The sequence below is a fragment of the Salvelinus fontinalis genome, chromosome 15 (genome assembly GCF_029448725.1).
Source record: "Salvelinus fontinalis isolate EN_2023a chromosome 15, ASM2944872v1, whole genome shotgun sequence".
Lineage (NCBI taxonomy): Eukaryota > Metazoa > Chordata > Actinopteri > Salmoniformes > Salmonidae > Salvelinus > Salvelinus fontinalis.
The window spans coordinates 5,830,978-5,854,492 of NC_074679.1; the positions used below are offsets into that span (position 1 = coordinate 5,830,978).

Sequence of the window (23,515 nt, forward strand, 5' to 3'; positions counted from 1 at the left end):
TCCTGGTTAAACTTTGACACAAAGTAGTTTGTGATAAATAGCACAATATGTTTAATCTGAGTATTTGTTATAGTCAAAATGATCCATACATTATGCTTTTTTTTACTCAAGTAAGAAGTTGTATGAGCTCAGGTCAATGAGGCCTACAGGCCATAAATAGCAAATAGAAGTTCAAAACTTGTAATGTTCACAATAACTTAAGTTGATAAAAAGATGTACCACAACATTAGGTGATAATATATGTATTATTATGGATTTATAATCAGCTATAATGGGGTGGTCATTTTGGACCGGGAACACAGAATTAATTAACAGGAAACGAACACAACAGGAGGGTTAAATTACAGGTTGTAATGCAACAAAATAGGAAAAAAAAACAAAGGGGGAAGAATACTTTTGCAAGGCACTCTAACTCTATGCATATTCGATGCATAGTCACTTCACCCCTACCTACATGTACAAATTACGTCAACTAACCTGTACCCCTGCACACTGACTCGGTACCGGTACCCCCTGTATATAGCCTCGTTATTGCTATGTTCATGTGTTACTTTTTAAGATTTTTTTTAACTGTAGTTTATTTGGTAAATATTTCCTTAACTCTTCTTGAACTACAATGTTGGTTAAGGGCCTGTAAGTAACCATTTCACGGTAAGGTCTACACTTGTTGTATTCAGCATTTCACGGTAAGGTCTACACTTGTTGCATTCGGCGCATGTGACAAATAAAGTTATTTTATTTTGATTTGAACTCTGATGATAGAGCTAATTGTTTTGCATCTAATCATCAGAAATGTTTACTTCTCACTATGCTCTTCAAGAGGCGACAGTTTTCCAACCAAATAGTAAACATTTATTAAACAATCCCTTGAAAACAGCACACAGTTGTCGCGGGGTCTCCTTTCCTCCCAGCAGGCAAATCGAATGTTCTGCACCTTATTGTGATGTTTTATTGGTGACGACCTATTGTCTTACAACTTTGTCTTTTTACAAAGGAAGGAAAGTAAATTAGTGCATTTTCCATACTGAAGAAAAGCATTTGTAATTCCTTCAATAACCAATATTGCTAGCATGCTCATCATTTATACAGTAATCTACACTCAACATGTGCTCTAATGCTGCAGCTCTTGGATCAGTTGGAGCCTGGTGGGAGACTGGAGTTGCCTGTTGGTCTGAAAGACTTTATGGGGGTGATTTATGTTCCCTTGACTGACAAGCGACACCATTGGCCAGTTATGTATACACTATATAAAGGGTATGTATTCACTATATAAAGAGTATGTATTCACCAAATAAAGGGTATGTATTCACTATATAAAGGGTATGTATACACTAGCTACATAAATTGTATATATAGTATACAGTGTAAAGCAGATAAATGGGCAGGTCATGAAAATCTTAAACCTTAACTAATGTCAGTTTCGTCACCGCCTGACTTTGCCTTTATTCATCATCCCACATCTAGAGTTGATCTCTTGAGAGATGCTGTTCTGTGTTTTTCTTTCCAGAGGTGAGCTCTGACTTCCGTGTGGTGTGGTTGCCCTTGCAGGACGTGACTTCCTTGTGGTGTGGTTGCCCTTGCAGGAGGTGACTTCCTTGTGGTGTGGTTGCCCTTGCAGGAGGTGACTTCCGTGTGGTGTGGTTGCCCTTGCAGGAGGTGACTTCCGTGTGGTGTGGTTGCCCTTGCAGGGGGTGACTTCCGTGTGGTGTGGTTGCCCTTGCAAGAGGTGACTTCCGTGTGGTGTGGTTGCCCTTGCAGGACGTGACTTCCGTGTGGTTGCCCTTGCAGGAGGTGACTTCCGTGTGGTGTGGTTGCCCTTGCAGGAGGTGACTTCCGTGTGGTGTGGTTGCCCTTGCAGGAGGTGACTTCTGTGTGGTGTGGTTGCCCTTGTAGGAGGTGGTGCTGTGTGGTGTGGTTGCCCTTGCAGGAGGTGGTGCTGTGTGGTGTGGTTGCCCTTGCAGGAGGTGACTTCTGTGTGGTTGCCCTTGCAGGTGATGACTTCCATGTGGTGTGGTTGCCCTTGCAGGAGGTGACTTCTGTGTGGTGTGGTTGCCCTTGCAGGAGGTGACTTCCGTGTGGTGTGGTTGCCCTTGCAGGAGATGAGTTCCGTGTCGTGTGGTTGCCCTTGCAGGAGGTGCCTTCCGTGTGGTGTGGTTGCCCTTACAGGAGGTGACTTCCGTGTGGTGTAGTTGCCCTTGCAGGAGGTGACTTCCGTGTGGTTGCCCTTGCAGGAGGTGACTTCCGTGTGGTGTGGTTGCCCTTGCAGGAGGTGACTTCTGTGTGGTGTGGTTGCCCTTGCAGGAGGTGACTTCCGTGTGGTGTGGTTGCCCTTGCAGGAGGTGACTTCCGTGTGGTGTGGTTGCCCTTGAGGAAGGTGACTTCCGTGTGGTGTGGTTGCCCTTGCAGGAGGTGAATTCTGTGTAGTGTGGTTGCCCTTGCAGGAGGTGACTTCCGTGTGGTGTGGTTGCCCTTGCAGGAGGTGACTTCCATGTGCTGTGGTTGCCCTTGCAGGAGGTGGTGCTGTGTGGTGTGGTTGCCCTTGCAAGAGGTAGTGCTGTGTGGTGTGGTTGCCCTTGCAGGAGATGGTGCTGTGTGGTGTGGTTGCCCTTGCAGGAGGTGGTGCTGTGTGGTGTGGTTGCTCTTGCAGGAGGTGGTGCTGTGTGGTGTGGTTGCCCTTGCAGGAGGTGGTGTGGTTGCCCTTGCAGGAGGTGGTGCTGTGTGGTGTGGTTGCCCTTGCAGGAGGTGGTGCTGTGTGGTTGCCCTTGCAGGAGGTGGTGCTGGTGCAGCAGCTATTGAGTTTTTAGATCTCCGTCTGTCTGCTGCCTAGCAACACTTCCCATTTGCTTATTGACTAAAACTGGGCAACAGATGAACATTATCCCAGAGGGTTGAAGAGGTTTGCCAAGGGCTTTTGGATTAATGACTCTGTCTGTGATTGCTAAAATCGTTCATTTAAGTGCTCCCGTTTTGTACATGCATTCAAAACATCGACCCACTGTTTGTTCCTCACAGATGTCTGTTTGTTCCTCACATATTCATGTATTTAATTTTACAAAAATGAAAGGGATATGACAACCCTCATACAAATTGAGTGATCGTACTTCACCAACCAACAGGAAGATGTCTTGATAAAAGTGAACATACATTTTTTTTAATGTCTGATGTGAATGCAAGTAAACATAATCTAACCTATAAATGATTACAATTAGTCTGTATCGGCAACAGAAAAAACAACCCTTTTTACATAACGATGAGAATAGATGCAGTTTAGTCTTTATTTTTTTAATACTGAAATGATTATACAGTAATGTCAAATTTATTAATATAAATATTGTAATGAAAACGCTTGTTTGTGTGTAAATGTATGGGAAATAATGTTGTTTTATTTGAGAGAGATGGGATTGTTTGGCTTTGGGCTTTTTTTATACACTTTGCTTCTATCAATTTAACCATTGCCTGTATAAGAGATCATAAATGCTATTTATTTAGGTCTATGATTTTATTATGTTGTATGTGTGAAGCATTAGGTGTGAAGCAATATTCAGTGTCAGGAGGAGGAGGATATTTGATAAGGCTTTGAAACGGACTACTAACATACAGTGGCGTCATCGACGAGTGCCCGTAGTCATTTGGAAGGGAGACCCATACTTTCATGGCTGCTTTCGGGAGATACATGTGAGTAGTTTGGACACATATTACATGTTATTTTATTTACCTTTAACCGACAAACAGTGGTTTTACAGAACTCCCTAGAGAAAACGATACTCTTTCTTAAATTTTATGGTACGTTATGTCAAGAACATTTTCTATGTTCTCCAAATCTTTAACAAACGCGAAATAACGCTTAATAACAGAACACTATCACGTGCTAGACCTTGGAATGCGCAATTGACAAACGTGACAAATTATAGCAATTTAATTTGTAAAGTAACAAAAAAACATACACTTTACAACTCAGTAAATGAGTTGTCATCTGGCCCACGTTTGCATCAAAACCATTTTACAGTAATGTCGCATACAATGGAGTCGACAGAAATGACGAAGGTGTCGGCGGTAAATACCTCAAACACTTCAGTCAATTCTACCACAGACGAGTTGAAAGAAACTTGTAAACGTAAGAGCGAAGAGAAGGAAGACCCAGAGAAAAGTAGTCGTGGAAAGAGACGACGAGGGGGTGGGAAGAAACAACTCCGTACAGGAGAGAGATACATTCCTCCCCCTCAAAAACGCAACCCCGGGGTAAGCTTCAGCAAAGAGCATTTTGATGAAACAACATACTATTTTGAAGGAGGTCTACGCAAAGTGCGCCCATACTACTTCGACTTCAAAACGTACTGCAAGGGACGCTGGATTGGGAAAAGTCTTCTCGATGTTTTCAGCAGTGAATTCCGAGCTGAGCCGTTGGAGTACTACGTTATGGCTTCCAAACTAGGACGCATCCGACTCAATGAAACACCAATGGATGACCTCTCTGTAACACTCAGGGTGAGTAAAATCTTTGTCTCGTCCCTGACTCTTCCTATGATTATGTTGGCTTGAATTAGATGGATACTGATTATGTTGGCTTGAATTAGATAGACTGTTGTCCCTCACGTTGTCCCTACATAAAAAAGAAAACATTCTGTGCATAATAAATATAGTCAGACTTGTCTTTTCCCCCCTCAGAACAATGACTTCCTAAGGAATACAGTGCATCGCCATGAGCCGCCTGTAGTCGGACGGCCACTGGAGATTTTGGAAGATAATGGGGAGGTTTTGGTAGTTGACAAGCCAGCCTCAATGCCAGTTCATCCTTGTGGGCGCTTCCGTCACAACACGGTCATTTTCATCCTGGGAAAGGAACGGGGCATATGTGGCCTTCACACTGTGCACCGACTGGATCGCCTAACATCTGGGGTGCTGCTCTTCGCCCGGACTTTGGAAGTGTCCCAGAAACTGGATGTGTTGGTGCGAGACAGACAGGTAAGACATCCTCTATTCCAGTGTGCACTAATCAATCGAAAAGGGACATTGTGTTTACTAATAATATTTATTTTTTATTAACTTATCCTAGAAATCTGGTCATCAGTTTGGATTAAATAGGGCCTCGAGTATAATCTCGCTCTGAGAGGGAACAAAACATATAGTTTGTTAAAGTTTGATATAAGTGACTGATACAAGTGACTGATACAGTCTGTCATCTTTTACAGCTGGAGAAGGAGTACGTCTGTCGAGTGGAAGGGGAGTTCCCAGAGGGTGAGATCATCTGTGAGGAGCCTATCCTGGTGGTCTCCTTCAAGGTGGGACTGTGCAGAGTGCATCCTAAAGGCAAGGATTGCCGTACAGTCTTCCAAAGGCTCAGCTGGAACGGCCACTCCAGTGTAGTGCGTTGCCTCCCTCTCACTGGCCGCACTCACCAGATTCGCGTCCACCTCCAGTTCCTGGGCTACCCCATCCTCAACGACCCTGTCTATGGCTCCTCTGCTTGGGGTCCCCAAAGGGCAAAGGGAGGCCTGAAGGGCATGAGCGACGATGAGCTTCTCAAAGCGATTCTGGAGGAACATCGCTTGAAGGAGAGTCTTCATCTCCTAGACATCCCAGATGAGGGAATGGTACAGGTGAGCAATGTGCGTACTGACGTCTGTGGCAAAGATGCTCAGACACCTCAACCAGAGCTGTTGCCACATGTTTGCAATTCTGTTTCAAGTGACTGTACACTGAGTGACGTAGAACAGAGTGCAAATCAGGTCCACAGCAGTCCAGCCTTACCCGGTGCAGTACCCGGACCAACTGATGAAAATGGGGATCAAACAGAGTCCACAGAATCTTCTCACTTAGCTGCTACAAACACGAAAGACCCTCTGTGTAGCGAATGTAAGATTGTCCGTCCGGACCCCACTGAGAAGGAGCTCATCATGTACCTCCATGCGTTACGTTATAAAGGACCAGACTTTGAATATTCAACTCGCCTACCTGACTGGGCCAAGGATGACTGGATTGAAGACTAAGGCACTGTAGTGATGTTGTACAACAGAAGAGCAGGCAGTGTACAATGTGATGTGCCCAATAGGATGCAAAATATCACTTGTTGTTTTGTTGAAGTGTCTTTGGACACTTGGTGAACCAAGCTCGGTTGTTAGTTCTATGACTCACGGTTCTGTAAATCATGAATAATTCTGTTTTTAAATTATATAATTCATTTCCCTCTGACTCACGTTAAGGGATATATTACATCGGACCATATATTTTCCATTGGACTCTAAGCCAGGAAGATGTTTATCTAGGATTTATTTTCAACAGCCCTTCTAATTGAAAACCAAATAAACATTTTCATGAAGTTTGACAATGAAATTGTATTTTCATGACATTGAATAAAACAACCCATTCTGCAGGAAAAATACACTCGTTTTTTTTTTTTTTTACTTTCCACCATATGAAAATGAGTACAAGTACCGTGTTATCTCAAGTTTAATAGTCATTGCAACCTTTCTGTTTTCTCTGCTCCTCAAAAGCCTAAAGTTAAGTTCTATCATTCCTTTCTCTAAGGCAGGTTATTTCAAAAGCTCATCCAAGACTTATGATCACTGAATCAGTTGTCAAAAGGAAACCCTTTCGGATGAGACAACTTCAAAATAACCCTGCTTGTAGGCACATTATACAATTCTTGTCAATTCTTCCCATTAATTTTTGCAGTCATTTCCATAATTAAACCCTTAATACATACATTATTCTGGGTTGTATTTTGAACCAAAAATACAACTCAAACCATTTTGCCACTATTGTAAAGGATAATCCCTTTCACATAAAACACATTTACATTTTATTCATGGAAAAACGACTGTTGCAAAGATTTGGCACATGCTGCACATTGTACACCATGATCCATATACTGCATGTGTTCTGTCAAGGCAAACATATATATTTAATCTGATGTTCCAGGAGGTGGTGAAATGTAGTGAAGGCTGCTCTGCGGATGTAGAACTACAGTTGTTGATTACCCAGTCAAGCCTTAGTAGAGATCGTATTACTCTACAAATAACGCTGATTCTACATTGCTTTGAACTGTGCTGTGAAGCTGGTTATCTACAAGTCATGTTTAATGATGGAAGGAGCCACCAAGCTGATAAAATCACCTTTGTCAGATTCAGGCCTGCCAATACATCAGTTGGTTTCATGTACAAGACCTTCGTTCTTTCATTATCAAAGGATAAGGCTCACTATATACATCTGCAGCTCCCTACTGTAAGTGTATAACAGTGCTGTTCAGGTCCCCTAAATAATTCATACACACAGAGTTGTCTTAAGTCACCAAATTGTTACATTTCTTGGCATTGACTTTGTACAACAGCAATGAGTGTTGTACATTCTAACAGTGAAGTGGTTTACAAAATGTATTTGACATTACACACCATTTCTAATCTACTTGTAGTGATGTAACTTCCATCACCATGTTATGATAAAATGTCTTGTTTTGATGGTGGGTGTGGAATACATAGCCAATCGCATTGTGTTCAAACAAAAGAGCCCCTTCCCTCACCATCTAAAATGTATTTTGAAATGATTGTAAAGTGTTCAAATTACATTATTGTCTAAGAATCTATCCAGACGATGGATATAGAGCAGGGTACTACAGTCAAATAACAAAAAGGCCAGTGATTATCCACGTTCCAGTGTCTGTCCAGCTGGGAATTTTCCAAAATGTGTAAATCCATTACAAAGAATCTTATTCACAACGTAACATTCTGCAGTTTCTGACTGAAATAATCAAGCGGACAGATGATAAACTGAACACTTCTGCATGCTTAGATTAGACTATCTTTTGAAATCCGATTCAGCTTTTATCTTCCCTCTGCCCATCTCGTTTGATCCACACATCAGGCAAATCTGCTTTACTGTTTGGCAACATCACTGGTCCTTCACTCTGGCTCGTACGGCCCCTCCCACACCCCGGAGAGGCTGTCTCATACGTGGTCTCTCTCAGGGAGAGACGTAGGGTGTCTCTCTTTCCGTTAAGGTGTCCTGGTTGTGCTTCCAGTTCTCCCTCTGCTTCAATAGAAGTCTGTTGGTTTGAGGGTCCAGGTTCAATGTCACTCAGGCAAGTCTCATTGGAATCCTCTAGCCCGTCAAATGAACTCTGAGATGACAGTAGGCGTTTGTGAGGGTGACGCTTAAAGGTACTATTAGGGGCCTCGTCCTTTGAGAGGGATGGCTGGTAAATTGTTTCTATTGTTTGACTAATGATGGTGTCCTCCATGCTTGAGGAAGAGGACAGCGATACGTTCCAGTGCTTGATGCCAGCAGACTGTCCTCTGCACGTCTTGCACAAGAGCCTTTCATTAGCCAGGTCACCTGGAGGAGCTACAACAGGCCCTAGGGTGTTTTCTTTGTATGGGGAAGAGGTCTGCAAAGCTGGGGGCGGGTGACAGCCTTTGTGGTGCCTCCCACAGAGCTCTTCACTATCTGCCTCAATGTTGCTCCTCTCCACATCCCTCCTGGGACTCAGCCCACCGAACTGGATGTCATCCGAGAGAACTGAGGGTCTGTTGGATAGCTTACTAGTACACGTGCTGTTCTCAAAGCTGTCACTCAGTTGACAGGCCAATGGCTGAAGCTCATACTGCTCAGGCTCCCTTCCGCCCCCTGCCTGTCGCTGTCTTTGACGCTGATGGTTCGGGTAAAGGTAATTACCCTCGTCTTTATTGAAATTCCTTCGAACTCTTGATCTTCCAAAAGCCCCGTTGGCTGCGCAGGTCGAGGACCTAGGTTCTGCTGCTGAGCAGGAGGGCAGACTTTCAGTCCCCGGTTCAGATGAACACGGCAACATTATTTTCCCACAGTTCTTTTGAGGACCGAAAAAGCAGCATAGGGATTGGAAAAAGAAAGTGGCAAATCCACATGCTACACATTTCACCAGAAATAAGAAAATCCCCAGCTTTCTGAACAACAAGGCAGTAGTAGGGAGCATGGCGATGCCCACACAACAGAAGGCCCCGGATCCTATTGCTACAGGACAGCTCATTCTTTTCAGAGAATGTGCAACTCTTCCAATTCTATCAGAGTGTGGAGCTGAATTATATGATATGCAGTAGTTGGCTAAAAAGTCGACAGACAGCCCAGCAGCAGCTGATATGAAGAGTGCCTCCACACCACTAAGCTGCCATTCTAGAAGGACCAGGAGGCCGATGGTGACAAAAACACTTCCTCCAACAGCAGCAGTGCCATAAATACTCAGTGGAATATTCCATGTGGTCAGAAGAAGCAATGCAAACGCTAGGGCTACAGAGAACCCAGTGACCACAAGGGTTTCTGAGCTTAGACATTGTTGCAAGTCAAATAGTGTCAACTGGCTCACGAACCATCCTTCCTTTAGTCCCAGTGGTGCGCCAGACATTTCACCATTAAACCATGACACAATATCATTATAGAAAAGGGTGGTGTGACTAAAGTCGTAGCTATAGCGGTGCGTAGTTCTAAATACCATTACCAGGGCTGCTATTCGACCATCTGCCTCAAAATGTAGGCCTCCAACCTCGGACACGTAGCCCTCTGCATGCCGCTCGGCCACCATCATGCTCAGGCATTGTTCAAAAACACCCGGTGGGTAAGGAAAGGGAATATCATTGCAGCAAAAATGGAAGGCATCCTCACTCTCTGAGCATCGTCGAATAGACACCCAGTGTACGAGTTGCTCGACAATACAGACGTTGTCTGTTGAGCCTTCGTTTTCAGATGATGATGATGATGGTAAATAAAAACTTTGGTTTTGAACTCTTCCACACAAGTCTCTCAACCACACCTGAGCCTCTGGGCTACTCATGTTAAACTCTGGATCCATAACTAAAGATCCATTGCTTTTTGGATCAAAGTGATTGCCGTTATCGGTTGGGATGACTCCCCATACAAGAGTCAATGTAATGAGCTTGTCCTCCCCGTTCACCAGCCGTTCAAACATGAATTGGTGGCGATATTCAGCGTCGTATCTTTCAAAGGGATGGCTAGAGCGGAATAACTGAGTTGCCCTGTTGTCTAAAGTGGGTAGTCTCATACCAGGGTCTACAACTGAGATGTATGTTCCTCCTGCGGCCAACACTGCGAACCAGCAGATCCAAATGTATCTGAACTTGACCACTCCACATGGGAGGATTTTCAGGAAAAGTAAATTGGAGGTGTCGGACAGTCCCCGCTTCAACCCTCGTAGCTTCTGACCCAAGGTGAAGAGGCAACGCTTTCGCGAGCTTGTGTCCCAGAACCCGCCAATACTTTTCGTGCAGCAAGGCTTCCATGCCTGTGCGGTAACAGAGGCTGAGGCAGGCACAGTGTAGCGCTCGCGTAATATGAGCGAGCTGGGCAGCCACGCAAGGGCGGAAAAAGTACAGATTAAGGAAGCTGTTCCCAGGTACACAGCAAAGCATCTGACTGCCGTGATGCTGCTCAGGAACCCCGAGAAGAACGTGGCACTAGAAGTCAGGCCTGATGCCAATATCAAATATCCGACCTCTTGGAGAACTCGATTGACTCTTATCTCTAGAGAAACGGGTGGATTCTGGGATAGTTGTAGATTCCAGAAATCAATGAAAGTGAAGGCGTGGTTAGAGCAACTACCAAACAGGATGAAAGCTGAAGCTAAGTTGAGAAAAGGGAAGAATGTCAGCTGAAAAACCACTTTGTAGAAGAAATAGGAAGTCAAGAGAGAACCCACAATTGCAACTAAAGACAGAGCTGATAGGAAAAGAGACTGCAAATAAAGGGCTATGGTGAGGAACAGTGAAACTACAGCCAGAACAGGGTAGATGGAGTCCCTAGCCAGGTAATACTTGAAAAGCTTTTGCTTGATGCCTAGGTCCATTCCTGTAATAGTAGTGTTCTTGTATGTAAGCTCACGACCTTCAAGGCTGTTCATGTATATCTCCATCAAGTGATCTCCTTTTTCCACCGGTAGAAACAGGAGGCTATATTTCAGTGACGGGACCTGATATTCTATTGTCTGTGGCCCTAGAAAGTCCTTATCAACCAGGTAATGCAATATCTGGAAAACGGCACGAGAGTGTTTGCACCGAGTCGGCACAGATGCACAGTTGCCTTGCGAGCCCCTCTCTGCACAATACGCCACCAGCCTCCCATCGTGGTAGTATGGGGCGCAATAGCGTAGTAGGCTCAGACTCTCTGACACTTGCACAGAGGTCAGGCTGAGACAGGATGAGGCATTGCTGAGAAGTGCCAGGTAGTTTCCCAGTGACCAACTTGGACAGCATCCTCCCCTGATTATGGCACCGTCCACTTCCAATCGGATATGTTGCTTGCAGAGATCTTGGAAGTGGGGTTGTGAACGAATCTGAAACATGGAGAAGAGAAGTTTGGCATTTACACACTTCTGTTGACTTATTCTCCCTCCACCTATGGCAAAATCAATGTAATTGATGTTCCATATATCTTTTTATTACAAGAGTAAATTGAAAGGGACAGATTTTATAGCAACTTTTCACATAACTTATTTTCATCTACCAGCTAATGGGGATCAATAACACCTTTTTTTGTTCTCTTTCAAATAAATATAAACGTTTTAAGATGTGTGCTATTAGTGCCTGCCAAGTTCTGTAGCCCAGAAAGGTATTTCATTTGTTTGAGTTGGCTCCCTGATTTTGTGGTCTGGTTGGTAATGGTGGATATATGGCAGATGGTCTGCTGATTTTTAAGATGCATGAAGACCTACCCTGGCCTGCTCCATCTCACACATGGAGTAGATCGCCTTCAGGCTCCAAAGACTGGCAGAGTTTCCAGAGCGGAACACAAGCTGGGCGTAGCGCTCTCCTGTGATGTCACAGATGGAGTCAAGAACATGGCACCCCTCAACAAAGACTGTCCTCAGTCTCCACTTACAAAAATGTATCTAGAGGGATTGCTTATGTTTTGCTCATAACTGAAAGTGAACACTGGAATGATGAAGTAGCTCGTGGATACCTAGATTTTTTTGATTGATACATTATGGGTATGTTTCCTGCTAAAGTTTTAGGAACATTGCTCTAGTAGCAGAGAGACATGTTAGTTGCCTACCTGGAGCGTCACAGAGGAATGTGTCTTGGGCCGAATCCCTGTCTAGCATTCTCTTAGACCGTTGCCTGGACGACTGTTCCTGGCTCCCACCGGCATCCCCTCCGCTACCGTCTCCATAGCTCAATAAAATAAACATGAACACAACACAATTATACATGAGACATCTATACAATTCATATCAATCACACAATAGCTAAATCAGCACCCCAAGCAACAATGGACATATGGACTCCCTATACAATTATCCAGCATTTAAAAATTGTAGCTATACTATATCATGTGCAAGTGTAACCCTGTTCCATCTCTATCGTGCCTCTTAACTGAAAGATGCCAAATTGTAGCCTGTTTTAGTGAGTAATTATAATCTGCGGCTGAGTGAACACAATGTCCCATGGTTCTACTCTGTTGTAGCAGCCATTTTGTGCAGGGCTCTCTGTGTGTGGTGGAGAGCTCCTCCGGTTTTAGCACAGTACCTCCCAGCTGTCTTGTCTTTGAGGTGTTGCGGTATCAGAGACAGTGTGTTTCCAGGCCCTGTGTTCTGCTGAAGCTTGGCCAAGGCGGACTGTCGCACCCCGATGTATGTTCCTCGAGGCTCAAACCCCTGCATTAAAAACATCAAAGTCAACGCAACAACATCTGACGACAACCGGAGCAGGAAAACAATACTGAATTAATTTACATGAGAAATATGTACGCCTAATGCTGACTGTTTGGCCTACAGTAGGTGAATAAAGACTGATTAGATGCTAAGGTGTAGTGACATACTAGAATGGATGCTTTGAAAATTAAAATTGATAGTGACATTGTACATACAGTGTTGATTGATATAGCGTTGTCTTCAATATTCTTCAAGATGTTTTACCCTGGTCTCTGCCATGGTCATTACATGTTGATCGCCATGAGTTTAACTGTACACATTTATTACACACATGGTAATTCAATTTGTTTATGTAACTATTCTTGACTGTTCGTTATACCTGCAATTGCACTGATATGGTTACACTTGTATTTCTGAGCTGACAAGATGTCATTTTTTGAGAGATCTGCCGGGTCTACTTTATTTACGGCAGCTTTTCAAAGAGGCAAGGGACGAGCTAAAAAAAGGGGTTTACAGTAGCTTTCGGTTTGACAGGAAGTTGGCAGAGAACGCGACAGTGCTGCAGAGAGGCACTCACCATCAGCGGGTCAGAGAAGTCTGGCAGGGGACCAATCAACAGGCCGGCTAGGGAGCATCCCAGGAGGACTACTGCACACGCGACGAGCACCACCAGAGGATACTTCACTACCACCTGGGAGTAACTGTCAAGAAAATGCCACAGGAAAAGAGGATCTCAGTGACACTTATCTCTAATGGGCTTTGCATAGTAAAAGGACTGTACTGTGTGTCTCACTCGGTCGGTGTGCTAGGAAAGTCTCATGGTTCAAGTATTTTTCAGTTAAGTACACCATTTAACATTAAATTTCAAAACATTGGTCACCAGTACTCATATTTTGAGTTATGCAATGCTATTGTGAGCTTACGACCATGTTGTATAGATAAATACTTTTGAGCGTACGACCATGTTGTATAGCTTAATGAAATACAATTTTGAGCTTAGAACCATGTTGTATAGCTAAATGAAAGACTAAATATATTTTTTGTCCTATTTACTGCCATGCACTGTGCACATTAAGGATGCAATGGAAATTGTAGGTCATTTTGCTGTTACACAATCATGTTGTTGTCGTGGATACTGACTTTCTAGGGATCCAGTAGAGTCCATCATCCCTGAAATAGACAAATAATTCTGCGTCATTGACCTTTTAAAAAAAAAATGGCATGATAATTATGCTTGTGTACAGCATACAGACTACAGACCTGACTGTGACCACATGATGCTGTTTGGACTGGTGGGGGCCACCGCCGTCATGGGAACCGTGCAGCCAGTGGCAGCGGACAGCGTTGTGACAGGAAGGAACATGGGAGGGGCTGCAGCTGCGACCCGTCTTGACAGCGCTTGTCGAGCAGTCGGTGTGAGGAGGACCCACAGTGATTGGGTGCGACTCCAGACAGGCTTTGCCTTTGATTGGCTTGTGATGGCCACAACAGTGACATTGTCGGTGCTGCTGTGAATGGTAGGTGCATCCCTGGGAGACTTGGTGGTAGAGCTGGGAGGAGGTGGAGGAGGAGGGTCTGGGGAGGCTGCAACTGTCAGACTGGTCCCCTTCGGTTTGGATCCGAGTGGCCTGGGCCTCCGGGCACACACTGTCAGGAGGACACAGTGACACCTCCGGTATCTCACTGTGAAAAGACAGAGGGGGGAAAGTGTATTCATTTATAATCCCTACAGTGGCAGAGTTTGTCATTGTCAAATGTACACCATAATTTTCGATAATCAATGTTTCAGCTCAGCTGCTTCCCTGGCTGCAACAGTTTTACTAAGCCTTGAGTAGGTAAACCAAATGAATTGTGTAAGGGGTGACTTCCAAAGTATTGTTGCGTTGCTTGAAACCCAATTTGGCAAACCAAATTAATTAGGTAAGGAATGACATCTAAAGTATTGTTCTGTTGCTTGAAGGCCCAATTAGTCCAAGAGATGCTCCATCTGCCCTGCCTGCATTTCAGCATCCAAAAGAGAGTCCTGTTGATGGAGACTGCAGTGGATCTGATGAAGAATGACTCATGTTTATGGAAGAAGTGCATTGCACAGATGTTATGGGTTAAGTTATGTGCTTTTCTTCCTCGTGTTTTCTCTAAAGAACAGGACATAAACTATACACAATGAAACTCTGCTGACTATCAGTGAGAGAGAGAGAGCTGAATACGTTAAGCACTATTAGTAATTGCGTTAGGCCTAATGACAAGTAACGTTTCTAAATCGGAATCCCTATTTACTGAACTGTAACTAATATTGAATGCACGTTATTACAATACTCTATAGCAGGGGTATTCAACTCTGAACCTACGAGGTTCGGAGATGGCTCGTTTTCTGTTCTACCTGATAATTAATTGCACCCACCTCGTGTCCCAGGTCTAATTAGAGGGGAACAATGAAAACATGCAGTGAAACTGGCTTTGAGGTCCAGAGTTGAGTTTGAGAGCTCTATAGTATTACCGAATTAAACAAGGCAACAGTAAACATGTCATCCCCCAACGAATGATGCAGCGTCCCCTCTTGGGCCAATTGAGATATCGCATGTGACTAACAGATTTCAGTTAATTTCTATAGCTCCCGCCTTGGGCCAATCAGTGTAATTAAAAAAAAAATGCCGGATCTCGATGGCAAGACGCATCATTCACCCAAGTTTAGTCAAAATTGCATTTGACAAACGTACGGAAACATATCCACAGTCCCCTCCCCGATTTCATTGTGGGGGACAACCAGACATTTATGCACTAGTCTAATTTCAATCTGACTTCGGTTAGAGGGTCAAATTACGTTATGGGTTGTTTTTCCAGACCTGGTCGTCTGGGTGGACTGAGACGCCACTTTTTTGACCCCCATCACCTCATCACCAAGGCGACGGGGTAAGTAAACAGAGAGCAGTACTTGAGGGTTTTATTTGCATTTCCAACCACCGGGGAGAGATAGGTGGGCAGCAAATTCATCACAACTCGACTGTGTGCCATTGTGCATTTTCAAAATGTAGCTGTATTAATAATAAAAAAGTGTCTAAAGATGTATCGGTCGCTTAAAAGTGTGGAGTCAATTTCTCAAACCTACGTAGTGGTTCCACTCAAATCACCCCGTCAAGATGACCGTTTTGGCAGGGGGAAGACAATATGTTGCTGTTGGGTGGCTGATGCGTCACCAGCTTGCTTCTGAACTTACTCAGGTGAAAGCATTATTTCTTTGCTGTCCAATTTAGAAGTTGCCATGTACCCCTCAGCTGACACATCACAAGCTGCACAGAGCACCGACGGCAGCATGATGGTGGGGGCTTCTGTGCTAGCAGCAGGTACTGCACTCCTTAGGACTGTGTTGCTGCAGTGGTAAACTCTGGTATTCACTGCTTCTCATTGACCACTTTTAATAGAACTAGGTCAATCTTGCATAGCTAGGCGATTAGTGGATCCAATTCATTATTGAACAGAGCAGTTACAAAAAATACCTCCAGCTAGGCGTTACGAGCCCCCTGCATGCAAGCTACGTATCAAACAACAATCGCCTGAGATATTGCCAATCTCTCAAATATGAATTGACATGGGAAACGTTCTATCAAAGGTTGATATGACATTTTATTTCAGTCTAAAGAGGGTGTTACTATGCCGATAGCCTGCTACATTGTATTCGTGTCATACTGTCGGCCAGTACCACCCTCGGTGGCACAGCGCTGTGCATTTTGCTAAACGTTGATATTACATCGTATTTGGGTCTAAAGGTGTTGATATGCTTACACTGCTGCTTTCATGTTTGGCCCCCGTACTACTACTGGTGGCCTGTTTAATGATTTTATGGAGATGGAATTAGCAAGCACGTTGTTCATGAGGGAACCATGTCAGTATTTGTCCTTTGTTTGAACCTCTTGGTTTCACATCATTTAACCACACTCTTGGTTTCACATCATTTAACCACTCTATTGGTTTCACATCATTTAACCACTCTCTTTGGTTTCCCAGAATTTAACCACACTCTTGGTTTCACATCATTTAACCACTCTTGGTTTCACATCATTTAACCACACTCTTTGGTTTCACAGCATTTAACCACTCTCTTGGTTTCACGGCATTTAACCACTCTCTTGGTTTCACATCATTTAACCACTCTCTTGGTTTCACGGCATTTAACCACTCTTTGGTTTCACATCATTTAACCACTCTTTGGTTTCATAGGATTTAACCACTCTCTTTGGTTTCACAGCATTTAACCACTCTCTTTGGTTTCACAGCATTTAACCACTCTCTTGGTTTCACATCATTTAACCACTCTCTTGGTTTCACATCATTTAACCACTCTCTTTGGTTTCACGGCATTTAACCACTCTCTTTGGTTTCACGGCATTTAACCACTCGCCTAATTATTATGATGCATTTGGTACTTCTCATGCAGAATTGAATATTGATTGTTGTGGTTGTTTTTTTGTTGGCTACTGAGTAAGCAGGCAGCTGATGCATCATGGGGAAGTTTGACAAGGGTACCTGAGTGTCAGTGGTTGCATATCATCAGTGAGAGTAGGATATGCAACAAAAACAAAAACATCTGCAATTCACAAATGTTTTAATACACACGTGTACATGTATGAAATAGGACAACATTTTTATTTTATTTTTATCATTAGTCAAGACCAATAGGTAACAGCTCTATGCATTTGCAAACAAAAAAACAGGTTTGGAAAGGCACTGCATAGAGATGCTACACTGACTACGGGATCTTTCAACTATTACCTCCAGCGTTGTCACTCCCACCTCCTGTGTCAATAACAGGTGTCTCTCGGCTTATCATTATGAAAAGGACAGAAAAGTATTTGTAGTATGTGCCTTTCTGACCAATATACTGAACAAAAAATATAAACGCAACAATTTTGATGATTTTACTGAGTCACAGTTTATATAAGGAAATCAGTCAATTTTAAATAAATTCATTAGGCCCTAATCTATGGATTTCACATGACTGGGCAGGGGCGCAGCCATGGGTGGGCCTGGGAGGACATAGGCCCACCCACTTCGGCGCAAGGCCCACCCATTGGGGATCCAGGCCCAGCCAAACATTTAAAAAAAATCCCCACAAAAGGGCTTTATTACAGACAGAAATACTCCTCAGTTTCATCAGCTGTCCCGGTGGCTGGTCTCAGACGATCCCGCAGGTGAAGAAGACAAATGTGGAGGTCCTGGGCTGACGTGGTTACACGTGATCTGCAGTTGAGAGGCCAGTTGGACATACTGCCAAATTCTCTAAAACAGCGTTGGAAGCGGCTTATGGTAGAGAAATTAACGTTCAATTCTCTGGCAACAGCTCTGATGGACATTCCTGAAGTCATCATGCCAATTGCACGCTACCTCAACTTGAGACATCTGTTGCATTGTGTTGTGTGACACAACTGCGCATTTTAGGGGCATTTTATTGTCCCCAGCATAAGGTGCACCTGTGTAATGATCATGCTGTTTAATCAGCTTCTTGATATGCCACACCTGTCAGGTGGATGGATTATCTTGGCAAAGGAGAAATGCTCACTAACAGGGACGTAAACAAATGTGTGCACAACATTTGAGAGAAATACATTTTTGTGCATATGGAACATTTCTGTGATCTTTTTTTTCAGCTCATTAAAAATGGGACCAACACTTTACATGTTGTGTTTCTATTTCTGTTCAGTTTATTTTTTTTGCATTATGAAACAAGCTTTCCATATGGCAGACACATGGTCTGATGCTCCTCTTTCCATATGGCAGACACATGGTCTATGATGCTCCTCTTTCCATATGGCAGACACATGGTCTATGATGCTCCTCTTTCCATATGGCAGACACATGGTCTATGATGCTCATCTTTCCATATGGCAGACACATGGTCTGATGCTCCTCTTTCCATATGGCAGACACATGGTCTATGATGCTCCTCTTTCCATATGGCAGACACATGGTCTATGATGCTCATCTTTCCATATGGCAGACACATGGTCTATGATGCTCCTCTTTCCATATGGCAGACACATGGTCTATGATGCTCCTCTTTCCATAGGGCAGACACATGGTCTATGATGCTCCTCTTTCCATAGGGCAGACACATGGTCTATGATGCTCCTCTTTCCATAGGGCAGACACATGGTCTATGATGCTCCTCTTTCCATAGCGCAGACACATGGTCTATGATGCTCATCTTTCCATAGGGCAGACATATGGTCTATGATGCTCAGCTTTCTTGTCCTCGGTGACCTCTGATTTCTTTTTTACTGAACCCCCCCCCCCCCCCCCCCCAAATGAAGCGCTCTTAGAGCTCAGAATACTTTTAAATCAACTTAAAGCAGAGTTGCCCAACTGGCGGCCAGCGGGCCGGTCGTTTTGTTTGTGGCTGACTTAAAGGGATATTACGAGATTCTGGCAGTTAAGCTGCAGAGTTCCACTCGTTGCATTAATGCTAGTTTAACATTAGCTTGCGAAACTAACTCTAAATTCCTTCATACTGCACACAGAAATATAAAAATGGTTCATCTGTGACGACCCTCCCTCTGTCTGCCGTATTCTCTCTTTGTTCTTGTTTCCTTATTAGGATGCCGGTGGGCGGAGTAGGGAGGGTCGTCAGCTACATGGGAAACACCTGGGCCCAGTGTGTCCCAGGATAAATACACCACTTCCCCATTCACGGAAGAGACTCTCTCCATGCAGACACCTTGATAGATTTTGTTGTGTATCTTGGTGCTTTTTGCTTGTTTGCTTTGGAACCTTTCAACACCCTGCATTATCACATTCATGCATGCTAAACACTCACACTACTGATTATTGATTACACACACCATTGTACTTAGTTAATAAATATATTTTGTTATTCTTATCTCTACGTTGTCTCCCTTTTTGTTACGGGCTTTGAGCCGGTTCGTGACACATCTGACAAAATCTCACATTATCCCTTTATTGACCTTCCTTTTCGTAGCCTCCCAAGATGCACCTATAGCACACATCTCAACAAAAATACTTCTACGTAGAACATTTAGGGCCAGTTACCCAGACACAAATTAGGCCTGGTGCTGGACAGCAGGACTAGTTTTCATCTGTGTTGGAGAAACCGGACATTAGTATTATTCCCTGTTAACTGTGTTTAAGTGTTTATCCAATAGTTCCCTAATCCACAAGTTGAACCAATTCATCAGTATGTTGAGAGAATTATATGTATCTAACCATAGCTATTACATAAAGTACTGTAATACACTGCAGACCAAAAGTATGTGGACACCCTCTCGTCGAACATCTCATTCCAAAATCATGGTGTTTAATATAGAGTTGGTTCCCCCTTTCCTGCTATAACAGCCTCTACTCTTCTGGGAAGGTTTTCCACTAGATGTTGGAACATTGCTGCGGGGACTAGCTTCCATTTGGCCACGAGCATTAGTGAGGTCGGGCACTGATGTTGGGTGATTAGGTCTAGCTTGCAGTCGGCATTCCAATTCATCCCAAAAGTGTTTGATGGGGTTGAGGTCAGGGCTCTGTGCAGGCCAGTCAAGTTCTTTCACACTGATCTCGACAAACCATTTCTCTATGGACCTCGCTTTGTGCACAGGGGCATTGTCATGATGAAACAGGAAAAGGCCTTCCCCACACTGTTGCTACAAAGTTGGAGTCTAGAATGTCATTGTATGCTGTAGCGTTAAGATTTTCCTTCACTGGAACTAAGGGGCCTAGCCCGAACCATGAAAAACAGGCTCAGACTATTATTCCTCCTCCACCAAACTTGACAGTTGGAACTATGCATTCGGGCAGGTAGCGTTCTCCTGCCATCCGCCAAACCCAGATTAGTCCGTTGGACTGCCAGATGGTAAAGCGGGATTCATCACTTCAGAGAACGCATCTCCACTGCTCTATAGTCCAACGACAGCAAACTTTTTTTTATGTGCGGCTGCTCAGCCATGGAAACCCATTTCATGAAGCTCCAGACGAACAGTTATTGTGCTGACGTTGCTTTCAGAGGCAGTTTTGAACTCAGTAGTGAGTGTTGCAACCGAGGACAGACAATTTTTCAGTACCCGGCGGTCCTGTTCTGTGAGCTTGTGTGGCTTACCACTTTGCGGCTGAGCCGTTGTTGCTCCTAGACGTTTCCACTTCACAATAACAGCACTTACAGTTGACCGGGTCAGCTCTAGCAGGGCAGACATTTGACCAACTGACTTGTTGGAAAGGTGGCATCTTATGACGGTACCACGTTGAAAGTCACTGAGCTCTTCAGTAAGGTCATTCTACTGCCATTGTTTGTCTATGGAGATTACATGGCTGTGTGCTCGATTTTATACACCTGTCAGCAACGGGTGTGGCTAAAATAGCCAAATCCACTAATTTGAAGGGGTTTCCACATAATTTTGTGTATATAGTGTATGTCCAATGTCGACAGCTAAACTAAAGCAGGGGCAATGTAGTGACTATTAGTTATCTATCAAACAACTGGCATGGTGGAGTTTTGCCCAGTGGATTTGTGGTTTCCCTTGAGCCGACCCTACGGTAGGCTATTGTGTCAGCAATGTCGTATGCATATCTGCATTATGCTGACTTGGGAGAGCACAGAGTGAGTGGGTGAGCTGAGGAATACCAGATATCTCTGGAGCCTGGGAGATTGCCTATTGAAGTGAATGTTAGTTGTGGATTGGGTGAATTGACTGCCACACTCAACCTGTTATTGGACTATTACATTTCAATTAAACATACTCTGGGGAGAGATTGGCTGCTATTGTAGAGCATTTGAGAACACATTTTACAAATACAAATCAATGTATTTCTCACCCACCAAAAACGAGTAAATGAAAGATGGACTTCTTCCTGTTTAGTCTTCTCCTGATTTACAATTCATGTAAGCATTGGCATGTTTGTACATTATAATAAATACAATATTGAAGAATAGGACTCTGAGAAATCCATGAAATGTATTGCTTTGGTCATCAACTGCTTACAAACACAAAGAACATTGATATTCATTGACAGACAGATTGATATATCCGACACTGACATAACGGCAATAATGGCTGGACAAAGCACCAATACAAATGTATATTTAATGATGCAGAGGAATAATTTAACAGCCGACTAGACAAACACCGTGCTTTTTTTGAGGTGAACAGAGAACGAAAGGCTACGTACCTTTGAAATGTCTCCCTTGCAGGTCTTTCAGTTCTTGGCGAATCCATGACTATAGCGTCTGCGCGCTCATCGGTGATAGAGCAAGTATCCATTCTATCAGTTACTTTTCTCCTGTCGGAAATTTCCAACTGGGAAATTGAGTAAATCAGCCTCGTGTTTACTACTTGGAATAGTAAGATCGGTTCTATTGTACAACGGCAAAAAAACGGATGGATGGATGTTTGAGTAACCCTATCTGCTAAAGTCTGGCTTGCTATTGGTCGACGTGGTGTGATGAGCTCTTCTGCTGTTGAGGAGAAGTTTAGATGACCGGGAATAGCACGGGCGCTGTTCAATTGAGGGTGGTGCTGGCCTATACAGTATGACACGGATACAATTTATCCAAGATAGTGCCTGCATTGTTTTGATTCGTGCGTAGCCCGCTATTCAAAACAATATCTGTTACATTTCTCTCTTCTTAATCTATTATTGACCTTTTTATATAGAAAGCTGACCGAATGCCATGAACCTGTAAGTCTGAATAATTTATTGTGAATAATACAGTATCAAATCAAATGAAATGTTATTGGTAAGCATCCACATATTTAGCAGATGTTATTGCGGGTGTAGCGAAATGTTTGTATTGTCACATAACTAGCCTATATAACGGGCAACTATCCTTTTAGATGAGATTGGCCGAAAAGCAGTAGTTAAATGATACCGTTTTGGTTCAAATACAAAACAGAAGACTAAATAAGATACACTTATATTTGTGTGTTTATTATTGTGGCCCCAGAGGGTTAGATTTGGGAAATACTCTTCGTTTTGCTTCCAAATATAATTACAGTACTACATTAATTAAAGTTTAGCTCCAGCTCATATTTTAGAGCCGTTACCTAATTTACCGTCACTGTAGCCATCAGGTGATGCCGCTCTTCTGCTGATAAACACTCTTCTGTCCTTTTAATGCAGACAGAAAAGGCACCTGGGACCTGAGAGGGAGCGAGTCTGCTCCTCTTTCGGTTACTCTTCATAAAGACATCATGCAGGCTCCTCTGGTGAATGATCAGTGGCACGCCAGCTGGTTTGTGTCTACATATGAATCATAATGCAGACACATCGTCGTCATCACTGATCCCATTAGTGTAGGCTGGAGGAAAGATCAATGGTGCTTTTTTTACACTCAGAGGCAACCATTGGAAAAATTGGTTGAAAATACCAAACGTATTCTGCCACAGAGACACAGTCTGAAATCATCCTTTATCAACAACTTGTCTGTGTCAAAACATTTGATTTAGATGATCCAAGCAAGCAGTTCCTTTTGTAGAGAAACCATGACTTTTTTGTTAGCTAGCGATTTATAATTTTGACTAACATTTTAAATATGCCTACAGAGTAGCATATTATGTCAAGACCCCATTGATGTATCTCACATTTAAATGTACATGTTCCAAACGGTCCCTTTTTTCCTTTCGAGAAACAGTCAATTAGCTCCAAAGAAATTCTGAGGTTATTGACTTAATAACATTTGAAACATGGCATTTCGCTCTTAAAATAAATCTATGCAAGTTTGAGTAGTCTATATGACAAGATACTTAAGTAGGCCTACAGATACACAGTACTCAGAATGAGCTTCAATCTGATTTTCACATGACAGATTTAACACTGGGTTTAGCATCTATATTGTAAGCCAATGTTGTACTGTAGCTACTGTACATTCCGTCTGTAAATAAGCTGCGAGGGTTGATC

General features: G+C 43.5%; 2 protein-coding genes across 2 annotated transcripts; one reads left to right on the forward strand and one right to left on the reverse strand.

Moving 5' to 3' along the window:
* Positions 1-3,622: 3,622 nt before the first annotated feature.
* Positions 3,623-6,377, forward strand: LOC129811322 (pseudouridylate synthase RPUSD2-like). The gene is made up of 3 exons (XM_055862538.1): positions 3,623-4,485; positions 4,666-4,962; positions 5,190-6,377. The coding sequence occupies exons 1-3, from the start codon at positions 3,781-3,783 to the stop codon at positions 5,985-5,987; spliced, it is 1,800 nt and encodes a 599-aa protein (XP_055718513.1). The 5' UTR covers positions 3,623-3,780; the 3' UTR covers positions 5,988-6,377.
* On the reverse strand, positions 6,251-22,866 carry LOC129811321 (protein dispatched homolog 2-like). The gene is made up of 7 exons (XM_055862537.1): positions 21,788-22,866; positions 13,889-14,311; positions 13,206-13,329; positions 12,504-12,631; positions 12,031-12,149; positions 11,690-11,787; positions 6,251-11,311 (listed from the first exon to the last, which is right to left on the reverse strand). Exons 1-7 carry the CDS (start codon positions 21,877-21,879, stop codon positions 7,811-7,813), a joined length of 4,485 nt encoding a protein of 1,494 aa, XP_055718512.1. The 5' UTR covers positions 21,880-22,866; the 3' UTR covers positions 6,251-7,810.
* Positions 22,867-23,515: the final 649 nt, after the last annotated feature.

What these genes read in the sequence shown, in the direction of transcription:
- LOC129811322 (XM_055862538.1), top strand. Translation starts at nt 3,781, where the DNA reads ATGGTACGTTATGTCAAGAACATTTTCTATGTTCTCCAAATCTTTAAC. An exon ending in ACCTCTCTGTAACACTCAGG is followed by an intron (nt 4,486 to 4,665) that starts GTGAGTAAAATC and finishes TTCCCCCCTCAG; the next exon opens with AACAATGACTTCCTAAGGAA. An exon ending in TGTTGGTGCGAGACAGACAG is followed by an intron (nt 4,963 to 5,189) that starts GTAAGACATCCT and finishes CATCTTTTACAG; the next exon opens with CTGGAGAAGGAGTACGTCTG.
- LOC129811321 (XM_055862537.1), bottom strand. Translation starts at nt 21,879, where the DNA reads ATGGATACTTGCTCTATCACCGATGAGCGCGCAGACGCTATAGTCATG. An exon ending in GCAAGGGAGACATTTCAAAG is followed by an intron (nt 14,312 to 21,787) that starts GTACGTAGCCTT and finishes GTCTTTTCACAG; the next exon opens with TGAGATACCGGAGGTGTCAC. An exon ending in ATTCCTCTGTGACGCTCCAG is followed by an intron (nt 11,788 to 12,030) that starts GTAGGCAACTAA and finishes GTGACATCACAG; the next exon opens with GAGAGCGCTACGCCCAGCTT.